General features: G+C 23.7%; 3 protein-coding genes across 3 annotated transcripts; 2 read left to right on the forward strand and 1 right to left on the reverse strand.

Annotated features, from left to right (window-relative positions):
- Positions 1-949: 949 nt before the first annotated feature.
- Positions 950-4524, forward strand: PCHAS_1027100 (conserved protein, unknown function; the record flags this gene model as incomplete). The annotated part of the gene is made up of 15 exons (XM_016798407.1): positions 950-1040; positions 1142-1255; positions 1420-1663; positions 1828-2081; positions 2163-2251; positions 2393-2529; positions 2611-2724; positions 2811-2922; positions 3032-3105; positions 3224-3288; positions 3436-3584; positions 3669-3839; positions 3929-4036; positions 4157-4279; positions 4414-4524. The coding sequence occupies 15 exons, from the start codon at positions 950-952 to the stop codon at positions 4522-4524; spliced, it is 1956 nt and encodes a 651-aa protein (XP_016655618.1).
- Positions 4525-4628: 104 nt separating this feature from the next.
- PCHAS_1027200 (N-acyl-phosphatidylethanolamine-hydrolyzing phospholipase D, putative) lies at positions 4629-5898 on the reverse strand (the record flags this gene model as incomplete). Its single annotated transcript, XM_729966.2, has 2 exons — positions 4629-4811; positions 4906-5898. 2 exons carry the CDS (start codon positions 5896-5898, stop codon positions 4629-4631), a joined length of 1176 nt encoding a protein of 391 aa, XP_735059.2.
- Positions 5899-7836: 1938 nt separating this feature from the next.
- PCHAS_1027300 (metacaspase-3, putative) lies at positions 7837-12912 on the forward strand (the record flags this gene model as incomplete). Its single annotated transcript, XM_732279.2, has 1 exon — positions 7837-12912. One exon carries the CDS (start codon positions 7837-7839, stop codon positions 12910-12912), a length of 5076 nt encoding a protein of 1691 aa, XP_737372.2.
- Positions 12913-13744: the final 832 nt, after the last annotated feature.

Raw genomic sequence — 13744 nt, forward strand, 5'->3', positions numbered from 1 at the left:
AATATCGTAAAAAATCGTTTAAAATAATTATGAATATTTTTTTTATCAAAAAAATGAATGTTCGAGCTTTTTAGCATTAAGATGTAATAACATATTTCAGTCCCATATTATAGAGCATTAAAATCGACAAAAGGATTCCAAATTAATAATTTTAAGTTGTTTATTTTCATTTTTTAACAAATATTTTTTCTAATTTTAAATGATATCTTTATAAGATCAATTATTTAATCGAAATACATGCATAATCACAATGGCTTTTTTTTTGTTATTTTCTTAACGAGCTGGGAGGGACAAACAAAATTTATATAATTTTTTTTAATTCGACAAAATCTACAATTTGTAGGGATCGATTTAGTTATAAACATATTTCATTTAATAATAAAAAAACGGATTTAAAATATGTGTGTTCCATCTTTTTTATAATAATGTTTAAATTTTTTTGGTGTTTTTTCAAAAAATTTTTATAAAATAAATCAAAAAAAATATAATGTGTAAAAATTTATTTAGGATTATCATATTATCATTTAATGGTTGACTTTTTCATATATGAATACAACAAAGGGATAGTTGTATGTTCATTCATATTTTATGTCTTACCATAATGTTAATTATTTTGCTCGAAAATATGAAATAAGTGTAACTACAACAAAATAAAGTAAGCTTTATCGCTTGTCTTTCGGTAATATATTAATTTTTTTTGTCCTATAATATTTAAACTTTATTAATAATTTTCTTTTTTTCTACCCTTTCAATCTTTATTCGGTATAGTTATTAATTTTTTCAAAAAAAAACGATCTTAAACAATTCTATTAATACAGTATTATACAGTTGTAAAATTTACAATTAAATGCTTAGAAATACATACATAGAATATGTATATAAAAAGATTATTTATTTTTTTAAATAAAAAATAATAAGTTTATATGTTCTTTTTTAATCCCTATAAATAATGGGTTCCAAATTGTATAATATAAACGAATTAAACAAGGATACAATTTTGTTAAAAACAAAAAAATTAAAAACATTATGTGAGAATGAAGGTAAAGCATATGACACGTTTTTGTATTTTTAAAAAGGTGAATAAACACATGTACAAATATACATATGCTATACACATTTGTTGCATATTTTTATATTATAGGAAACATAAATAAACAACATTTAAATACCTTAATAGAAATATTAGACCATTTTTTTGAAAAATACAATGACTGTTTTTTATCATCGGTAGTGTGGGAAGTGGTTGACAAAATTAGTAATGTATATATGTTTTATAATGGCACATTGTTTTTGCTTCTGCAATTATGATTAAATAAAAGGGCATTGATTTGTATGACTAGTGCATGTATTTTATGTGCATACACAACTGCATAGTGCATCTAATAATATACATAATTCCCTTTTTTCGATTTTCGAAAGTTATGCTAGAAAATACGATTGAAGAAAAGAAAAGCATAGACGTGGAATTAGATACATCCATAAAATTTTGTGAATTTGTTTTTACTAAATTAATATATTTTTCAAATTATGAAAATGACAATCTGGCCTATCTATTTGGCTTCAACTGCCTAAGGAGGCATTTATGCTCAGTAATAAGTTCCTTTTTAAATTTTAATAACACGGCTTCCCGAAGAAAAATAGAAACTGCCTTTACAAATCAGCTGTAAGACAAAATATGCTCTGCTATCTCTCTCTACATACATGTGTGTGCTTATGTTGCTGCAATAAATCGACGACATGCATCTTCGCTATTTTTTACGATCCATGTTGGCAAAACTTTATTTACTTCTTTACCCTTTGATTTGTATTTGTGAAACAAATGAAAAGAACAAATTTAGTGAAGAAAATATTTGAAAATATAAAAAGTGAATGCGATTTAGAACTTAAGGTTTCATATACAGAATTGTTATGGCGATCTTTTCGAAGAATAGACTTGAGTACATTCAACATAAAAAGTTTGGGTATAAATATTGAAACATTAGAAAGGCTAAAAAATTTTAAAATTTTAAAATTTGATGAAGAATGCATAAATTGGCTCAAGGAAAAAAATTATATAGACAAAAAAAACATCATAGAAAATGGTTAGTATATTTCACTATTCACAAACTTAGATTATATAACATATTTATAATTATTTTTTTTTTTAATTTTACAAAATGAAGGATCATTTGTTATAAATGCAAACAAATCTGTTGTAAACAAGGATTTCCTATTATGCTATCTGGGAGACTGTTCCATATTTTTATACTATGTAATATCAAAAATTAAAAAAAAAAAACTATAATGCAATGAATACACTTTGCTACACAATTTATATAAAATATATATTTATAAATTTGGAAAATGGAATAATGTGGTTCTATATATGATTTATAATATTTGTTAAAACCAGGATAATAATGAAGAAAATGAAAAATGCAAAATAGAGATACCATATTATCATATAACATCAATACACTCAAAAAGCAAAAAGTCATTTACATTAGATTGCAAAGCGATCGCTGATCATACAAATATTTTTTGTCTTTGGTAATGCTATATTTTCTTATAAAAAATGTAAGCATATATACATTATACATACTAATTAATGCTATTTTTATGATGGGACAGGTCGGAAGACGCAAAAAATTCCATCGATCACGAAACTGTTAATAAGTTAACTTTGTCTTTGAAAATAAAAAAGACATCAAAAGGAATAAAAGAATTATCCACAGTCTTAGATAAGTAAGAAATATAGAATAATCAAAATGTTGAAAATAAAAGAAATACATATCTGTTTATATGTATGCACAATTTTCCATTTTTTATAGTATCATTTTAAAACTAAAAATGGGAGAAAACAAAAATGAAAAAGAAACATCGGAATGGAAAAAACATAAAAACAATAAAAAAAAATATAAAAAAAATGAAAGTGAATCAGAAGTAATACAAACAAATAAATGCATAAACTGAATGTTGATTTTTCCAAAATAAGTTAAAGAATACGTAATAACATACAACATTTTTTTTACCCAATTGTTTTCTGATTAAGGAAAGAGAAGCAAAGAAGCGATTCGATAGATCAGAAGTTTCATCCAGCTCATCATTTGCTGACAATAATATAAGGTTCAAAATAGATGTAGACAAAATATGCATACTATTATATTGCCTAAAAAGATGAAGAGTCATACTTAATAATTTATATCACTATGAGCATTTTATATTATTTTACTAAACTTTTTAGAGATGTATTAAAAAATGCCAACCTTTTAAAAATCGAAACTTATGAGGATAAAGGTTGTAAAAAAAGTATACCATCTATTTTTCTTATATCAATTAGTTATATTAATTATATGCACATTCTTATAATTTAAATGAGAATCACAACATTATATAACTTTCGGTGTTACAAATGCTTAAAATGGTTTGAATTTTTTATATATTTTTATCTAGTAGGAAAAGGAAAAAACAATGAAGGACATTATAAATCAAAGCATGAAAAACTATCAAATGTTAAAGGCTATGAAAATAAGAACATTTTAAAAAAAAATCACGACCGTGAAAGAATGTTAACTGATTATAAATTCGATCTAAACACACCTCAGGTAAAAATACAGGATAGTAAAAAATGTATAGAGCTGTATTAGTTTTGCATATATAGGCTTCATATTTTTTTCTATATTTTCCAGGTTAATGAAAAACATCAAAATGATGGAGATCAAGATAGTGACATAGAAATAATGATAGAAAAAATAATTTCTTGTAAAAAAGAAAAACGAGAAAAATTTAAAATGGACGTTAAAAAAAAATTTTCTGATGCCCTTAATGACATTGACACAAACATAAAGTCATTAATAGAGGTAGTTAAATAAATGAACGATTTAATATTTTTACGTTTTAACACTTTTAAGTTTTGACAATTTTTTTGCCTTCCCCCTTTTTAATACAGAAACAAAAGTGCAGGCGAGATGAATTGCAAAAAAAATATGAAAAAAAAAAAAAAAATATAATTTTTAACACCGAAAAAGAAATATCAGTTTTGTCTAAAGAAATGAACGTAATGATTTAAACAAGCAAAATTATGTACATAAGTCTAGACTTTTTTAAGTTAATTTTTAATATAAAAGTAGCAAATAATTTAAATAAATATATGTATATACATTTCCAACAAATACAGGTTTTAATTGAAAACATGAAAAAAATTAGTTTAAATAAAAATGATGTAAAAAAATTATATGAAGAAGGCAAGTCAATTTTTTATCCTAACGAAGTATTGGACAAAAGCCAAGTACTCATACAGGTATTAGCATGCATACACACTATGGCTATGTGTATATATTTGATATGTAGATATGCAAAATTGGGTATATTCATTGTATGTGCTTCAAAATAAATTGTCACATGGAAACGTACATATATATGCACATTTTATAGAGGATCCATGAAAAATTAGAAAAAATGAACACAAATATAGTTGAGAAAGAGAAAGAATATAGCAAAAGAAAAAAGTTATGTTTCAAAGCTTTGGCTACTGCTTATGAATAGACGCAAAAAAAAATAATTAAAAAATATTTTTACATTTATAAACAGTAACTATACATAATGTGGATATATATATTTGTTTATTTTTCTATCTAATTTTGTTATAATTATAACATGATATTTTGGCCAGGTTCCAAAGTAATAAGATTAACTTTTTTATTTTCCTTCTTTTCATAATAGCTTACCGAATTTTTTAGTTCATTTATTGCTTCTTTATATTTTTCACCTCCTAAACAAAAAACATCCGTCCCAACACATAAAGACATTTTGCTGTTTAAATCGAGGTGGCTCTACAAGGGGTAAAAAAAATTAAGCAAAGAAAAGTATGTGTATAAATGCATAAGCCGGCGCAATAATAATTTATTGTATAGTTTGATAACTTACTTGCAAGGCTTCTGAAGGGGACATATGAAAGTGGGCATACAATTCACGAGGCTTATAAATTCCAATTGGTAAAATTGATAAATCTATCTTATCATTCTTTATAATAGTTTTAATATAATTTTTGATTTGTTTAAAATGATTTGAATAAGCAGAATGCCCACTATAAAAAATGGCGGTATTATGTAATTTATCATGTATAAAAAATGAGCCAGGAAGATATACATTTTTATCAAAGAAATATCTATGGCTATTTGTTATAGTAGGCAAATAATAAAAAGCTAGATTTTCGAATTGTAATTTATTAAACCAATTTAATGGATAAACAACTGGATATTTACTTTTTAACATATAACGTCTTATATTCATACCGCCAATAATTATACTATTATCTCTTAATATAATTCTTCTTAAGGTTTCTAAATCCATAGTATCATATCTATTATTGCTTAATAATATAAAATCAATACTTGGAATATTTTCTAAATGTAAACCTGGTTTTATAACTCTTTTTACACCTAAAATATTATATAACCCTATTCTGTTTGATAAAACAGGATCTATTAATATGTTGAAGTTTTGCATTTGTATTAATATACTCATATGTCCAATATAAACAATATTAAATTTTTTGTCTTTTATCTCATCTTTTACATTTAGAGGATTAACATGATATATTTGATTAGGCCACAAAGCAGCGACCTCTACTTCATTTTTATTTTCATTACATTTGTTAGTATTGTCATTGTAGTTATCCTTTGAATATATACCAAAATTTATACCAAATTTTTGTGTCAACTTTTTTGAAAATTCTTTTTTTAATTGATTTTTTTCATTTTCAGTTTTATTTCCACATAACTTATGAAATATTGGTGAATAAATATATCGATCTAAATAAAAAAAAAAAAAATCAGCTTTCTTTTTGAAACTCAAATTTGGTGTTAATATATTTGTATGGACATAGTAGGGCAATAAGGTATTTATTAACCTTTTCATTTGGACCTTTCTGTTCAAATTTGCATACGATAAGATATTTATTTATATATTATTATATGTATATGTCTCCCAGTTTATATTCCAAAGAATTGAAGGGATCTCTATACTATTTTCTCCCAGAATAAATATAACTATAATAAATCATGATACTTTTATTATCATTCTATTTTTAATTCTACTTTTGATCTGTGTATTTTTATTTTATCCATTCCCCATGTTACTACTACTTTATTTGGTCATTCATTTGATGTATTAAGATTTGAAACAATTCAGTCGTGTTTTTATACCTATTTTCTATTATTATTTCCGACGTATTTTATCACAATTTTTTAAAATTTTATTTTGTTTGTATATTATGATCTTATGCCTATTCACTTTTTTGTTATATTTTCAAATGGGTGAATATACTATTTTTTATTTTTAATTATCCTGAAATTTCACAACATTGTGTGGTATATAATTTTTTTTTTTTTTTTTTTTTTTTTTTTCACTGCTTATTATGATGGTACAAAATATAAAAGCTACCGATTTATGTTACTTTCAAAAGTGTTAATAAGATATTATGAGAATATAAATTTTTGTATATTTAATAAAGAATGTCAAACTGTTTGTTTCATTTTTTCTTGTAAAATATATAGATAAAAATAATGCATAAATATAATGATGCAAGCATGTGAGAATTGTTTATTGCTATACTAAGATTTAAGGCGTTTTAGTTTGATTGTTTCTATTATATCATATATAGTGTGAATAAAGCTAAGTTATTATAACCATATCTGAATTAAAGAAATGATAGGAAAAGGGGGTACCCCTATACAGATAGCTAAAACTGTGAGGCAGTTCTAACTTTATAATAAGCAGGTGTTAAATAAAAATGTTAATCCCAAAAAAATTACACTTCAAATGTATCACTTACACATGGGTGTATAGTTGTATGCATGCTTATGTAAGTATATATATGCTAACTTAAAAAAAATATACGATCTTAGCGACCTTTCGTATGAACTGTTCTGTATTTTTCCATATCCTTATAGTATACCTCTTTTGTGAGTAAGCCTTGCAAGGCCCTATTATTTTTTATTCCCTCTTACAATTTTGTTATATGTTATACATTATATATAATGCGTATTGCATATATACATAATGCATACATTTTGTGCATAAGCAAAAAAAGAAAGAAAAAAAATATAAAGATTAATTCAAAAATTGTAAAAAAAAGTAATAGGAGAAAGAATACTAATTGTTAATTTCTTATATGCGCACTTGAATGCATTTAAGTTTATTAATTGTAAGGGAAATGTGAAAAAAAAATAAAAATAATAACAATTGGTATTTATCATCATTCAATGGGATTTCTTATATTATACATATACATGTAATATTATATGATTGTGATATGTGTGTATATATGTAAAATCGCAATAATGAATTTCCAGGTCTTTATATATTTGTTTTTTTATTAATTTATAGTTCCATCTTCGTTATATATATTTATGGGGGATGCTCATAATATAATCCCTTTTAAAAAACAATAATAATAAATTTTAATTAAAGTTCGAAAAATATATTTCCTATTAAGCATATAACATATATGTACATTACACAATGTACTTATGTATACATGTGTGTAACGCTTACTTATTTGTTTGCCTAAATTAACATGTTTGTACAAAAAAGAAGGATAGCCATTTTAGTATCCTACCATTTGTATAGTTTTATATATTCATTGATGTTTTTTTTTTATGACTTTTTAATATATTTCTTTTTGGCTTGTTCATATTTGCTTTATACTTTCACGTTGGTGAATATATAAGCATATATGTGTGTGTATTTTTGCTGTTGCATTAAAAATAAGTATCGTTAAGTTTAAAAGCAACATTCCTCAATCACATAAAAGTAATTGGTAAATTATATAAGAATAAAAAAATATGGGCAAAAATGGCTTACTATGATCATAAAAATAGCATAGACAAAAAGAAAAAATTATATCCATTAAAAAATTTTGTTGATTTATATGAAATAAAAAGTAACATAAAATTGGACAAATATGAGTCAAGTGAAAATTGTACATGTAGTATTGATATAATGAAAGAAAATAATCAAGTAATAAGCAATTCAAAAAAAAATCGAAAAAATGAGAATTGCCCTGATATTACTAAATCAGCATGCCCAAAAATAAAAGTTTATAATGACATTTATAAGACACCTACTAAAGGATATTCTACTGATTATCATAATGATGAATATATGAAAAAAAATTGTAAAGATAATAAACTTAATTTTTCAAAGAGTATAAAAAATTTGAATAAAAATAAGACTACCCCTATCTATTTGTTTAGTAACCTATCAGACAAATACAATAACGAAATAAACGAAATAAATATGTCTTACCTTGAAGATAGTAAAAAAGAAATTAATTATGATAATATAATAAATGAAGGTAATAATCATATAGAAAAATTAATGAAAAATTTTGAAAATAGTAAAAGAAATGCTAATTTATTATCCATATATTTGGATAACTGTAAATATGATATTAACAAGAATAAAGCCGAACAAATAAAGTATAAAAAAATTATGAACACAGCTAGCGAAATAGGTAAAACACATACAAAAAAAAAAAATATTTATGACAATAAATTTCTTCAAAATGAAAAACCAGAATATGATAAAAATCAAATAAATAGTAATCCATTTTATCAACATATTAAATACGAAAACTGTAATGCCAATCGAAATGAATTAAAAAACAATTCCCTTGATGTCTTAAAGCAAATTGACAAAACTGAAAATATTCCTAACCCTTTTTGGAAACATAATTTAGATGAAAAAAAAAATGATAATGATAATTTATTTAATAGAGGTGACATAAATAAAAATAGATACTGTAGCTTCCAGAATGAAAGAAAAATATTTCCCGATCACCTAAAAGATTATGAAATGCGAAGTGTAAAAACATGTGATAATCTATCAAACTCACCAATGATTTATTTAAAAAATAAAAGTGATATATATGTAGAAAAAAATAGATCCATTAATAATAATGAAAATAGTTATCGTCCCTATTTGGACAGTAATAGACATAGAGGCAATAGAGTTTTCACTGATATAATCCCACAAGTTAAATTAAAAAATATGGACATAGAAATTAATAATCTTAATAAACATAATTATAGCAATTACAATAATAAATATGAAGATAAAAATTTATATGATAGTAAAATGTATTTTTTTCCAAAAAAAAATATTACTGACCATATAAAAAATAACAATTTTCATAGAATGGAAGAAGGAAATATAAAAAACAAATTAGAAACTAATTATCATATTAGGGATGAAGAAAATAATGCCAACATTTTCGAAAAGAAAGAAGATGATATAATTTATAATGATTATATTATGAAAAAAACAAATGAAATACATAATGAGCACAGTTTTAAAAATTTAAGGTGCTATATAAATGGTCATAATAATAATGTATATGTGGTAAAAAAAAATGAACTTAGTAAAATAATCGATGGAAATTTATGTGAAAGTGAAAAAAATAAACCTTTTGAATATGCTTTATCTAAAGTTAGCAAATTTAATCAAAATGAAAATAAAGTTGGGTCTAAATTTGGAGAGTTTAGTTCTGATGTTAAAACTGATATATTTTCAAAAAATAAAGAGAATTGTAAAAATGGTTATTCCATATTTAATGCTAATTGTAATGATGGGAACAAAGAAAGGATACGTAACGATAGTCTCGAAATTTATCGTCAAAATGGTAATATAAATAAGAATTGTAATAAAATAAAATCATTTAATATTTCGAATGTGTCTTCAAATTGTTTATTTAAAGAAGGAGGGAACAATCAGAATGTCATTTCACCAAATCCACGTTTTCAAATTGATGAAATAAATAATAATTTAAACTTACAAAATGAAGAACAAGAAAATATTGAAGGAAATATTAGTGATTACATTAAGGATAAAATGAAAGATCAAAAAATAAAAAACAATTGTAATAATATAAAATGTTGCATATCAAACAATGATAGTTCAACAAATTATATAAACAATTATTTAAGTAATGAAAATGCATATTTAGGAACTAATGCATACAAACAATATAATAATAACATTGAGCTAGGAGAATACACAGTTGGTAATGAAGACAATAATCATATATATCAAAATTTGTATGATCAAATAAATTTAAATGATATAAATAAAGACCAATTAGTTTTTAGTAATACATATTTTCAGAACATAAACAATGAAAATAACGAACATAATTATATGAAAAAAAACGAAATAAATAATAATACATTTCAAACTTATAAAATGAATAATTTAATAAAATTAAATTCAGTACATATTCCAGTACTAAAAAATCAGGCTTCAAAAAAAAACACAGATGTTGTTCCTATAGTTAAAGTAGAAAAGGCGGAAAAAGAGAATATGTATATGCTACCATCTTCTGCTTATAATAATAATAACAGAGGAATTGTGAAACCGCTTTATAGTAGCAAAACTATTGCGGGGTTGACCCAAATAAATAAAGAAAGTATTTCTAATCCGCCAAATAAAAGTAAGACTACTTTACCATTTCCAAATTTATTATTACACAAAAATAATATTTTAAATACTCATCAATCAATTACAAAATTAAGAAATAATACAACATTAAATAATGGTACACATTATGAAATGATGCAAAAAAATATAATTCCTAAAACGGCTTCTATATCATATGACAATATAAATGGTAAAAATAAATTATTCAAATTTAGTGGGCTCTACAATAAGCCATCTCAAAATGTTGCAAACACAATAAAAGACAATGAAATGAATAAGAACATACTATTTAATAAGACATTATATAATAAAACCAAATGTGATGATAATATTTTAATAAAAAGTAAATTACCAGTTTGTAAATCAATTAATAATAGTGATATATATAACTATTTGAGAAATACGAACAGTTTAAAAAATTATCACCGCACAACTTCATACAGAAAACAAAGTTTAAAAAATGCTAAGTCAATTACGAAAAATATAAAATTAGTTCCCAAAGGTAATGATATAATCAGCATAAATCATGAAAGACAAAATAAGATGATGAATAATACCATTGATTTACATACATTTTATTCTAGATGTGAAATAGAATCTGCAAATAATGTTAAAAAAGCTGTAGTTATTGGATGTAATTATATGGGCGAAAAAGATTCAAAAGATCGACTTCATGGATCAGTAAATGATGCATATGTTTTTAGTAGAGCATTAGTTAAATATTTTAATTTTTTACCTGAAAATGTTTTGTTACTTATTGATAGTTTTCCATCTAATGCATATATTTATGATGATTTTGATATGAATCGAGAAAATTATATAAATGAAAAAAATGATTACAATTGCAATGAGGAAAAAGCTGAAAATAAATACTTATTTAATTTATTTAATAAAAAAAATATAAATGATAATAAAGAAGTGAGTAATGATTTTGAAAATAATAATTCATGTGTAGATGTTGATATTAAAAATGTGGATTTGTCATCTAAAAATATTGATTTCAGTTTATGGCCTACAAGAATAAATATTTTGAAAGCAGTAAATTGGTTAGTTAGAGATTCAGTTCCAAATGGTTCCTACGTTTTTTACTATGCAGGGAAAAGCATACAAGTTGATAATATGAGTGGATGGGAAGGGGAAGGATATGATGAAGCATTTCTTTGTTCCGATCCTTTTAATAGAGATGAAGAAAATAATATATTAACTGCTATTCAATTAAAAGATTTGTTATTAAGTATAAATTCAACTGCTCAAATGACTATAATTTTAGATACATCAGGTGGACAAACAATATTAGATCCAGCGGGAACAGAAAACTCATCATATATAAAAGGTTGTAAACAAAAAGGCATATGGCCTATTACTAATCCTACTAATAAAGTTCACAAAGCTATATATGATATAACAATACTTGATAATAATTCTATGAAAAAATATATGTGTAAGCCTAGGTATTCTAAATTAATAGAAGTTGATTCTACATCTGCGATGATAGATCCTTTGTTACAATCCATTTCTTCTTTCCCACTTCCTACAAAGGCATATTGTTTATGTGCAGCCACTTGGGAACAAATTTCCATCGAAGGTTTATTTCCTATTTTTGAGTTTGCAAGGGTAGCTCAAAAAAAAAAAAAAAACACACTCATAAAACCGGCTGGGAATAAAAATGGTAATAATACCATAGATCGAAATAGAGAAGATGCCCAAAATAATCTACACCAAATGTTAGACAATAGTGTAAAGAAAAATATGCATGAATCAAATATAGGTTTTAACATAAATACGTTAACAAATTTTTTTACTGTTAATAATAAAAAGGATGAAAATAACGACGCTGAAATTGTAAAGACAACAGAAAATTGTTTCGCAGACAAAATCTCTGGCAATTTTGAAGAAGATAGTATAAATTATAATGGAAAAAATTCTATAATAAAAGATAATAATGAATATAACAGTAACAAGTTTAATGATAATAATAATTATGTGCTTGTTTGTCATGGTGTTTTTACTTATTGTTTAATTGAGTCAATTATGGAATTTAAAAAAAACGAATTGAATGATAATATTTTTGAAAAAGAATTACAGCAATATATCCCAATGACATTAAAAAATTTAATAAATCAGATTCAAAAAAAAATACAAATTATAAAAAATAACAAATTAAAAAGATTAAATCAAAAACCTGAATTTACTATACACCCAGGTGCAAATGCAAGCATTAATAATTATTTTATCAATTATTCAAAAAATATAAATTTTCAAGATTTTAAATATTTTTATTTGAACGAAGATATGTCCCCATTTTTAAATGTTAATAAAGCATGGGAAGAAATTAATAAAAGAACATTAAGAAATAGAAAATTATTATATGCTACTTCAACTTTAGTTAATACATCATCAAAATATCTTTCTCAAACTAATAAAATAAAAAATTCATGCTCTCTAAAATATTAACCAAACAAAAAAAGACAAGCAAAATACAGTATATAAAATGGCTAGCCTTTTCAGCCTTTATTATGGTCTCTTACTCGTCTAAAACTTTGGGAAAAATATATATGTACGGATATATAGGGTACATTTATAATATTGCAGTTTTTAAATATATAAATTAAAAGAAAAATATTTTTGATCCATGATTATTTTGTTTAGTATGCCTTTTTTGTGTATGTATATGATTTTTTTTTAATTTTGCAACACTATTACATGGTCTACTAATGTAGTATTAACTTTCCGCACTAATTTGTTCATTCTTTTTGATATAAATATTTTATTTGAGTTCACATTTTATAAAAGAAAATTGGTGAGACATTCAAAAAGCTTATCATGAAAGCTATATGCTATTTTTTTTTTTTGTGCTTTTCTAAAATAACAACAATATACCTGATTTGTTAAGGTAATTATAAGTGTGTGCACAAAATGCATAATAGTATAAATAAAAAGAGAGTAGCACACAAAGTTTAGCAAGACCTATTTTTTACTTAGTATCATTTAATATTTATGAATTGTCTAAACATATTTTAAAATTCAAAAGTCAATGTACTGTCGAATGAGAATAGTGTAACCTACATGGATATGGTTAGACTTTTTTTTATAATTTTTTTAATGTATTATTAAAAAGGTATTGAATAAGTGATATATTTATGTGGGTTATGAGGAAAATGATTATCAAAAAAAATAATAGTACTACACGAGTAAACATATTTTATTGTTCGATTTTTAATTGTATTATATTTTTTTCACCACTAATGTTTATATTAGCATATTAAATAACCAGTATACTATATTC

This window comes from Plasmodium chabaudi (genome assembly GCF_900002335.3).
Source record: "Plasmodium chabaudi chabaudi strain AS genome assembly, chromosome: 10".
In the NCBI taxonomy this organism is placed as follows: domain Eukaryota; phylum Apicomplexa; class Aconoidasida; order Haemosporida; family Plasmodiidae; genus Plasmodium; species Plasmodium chabaudi.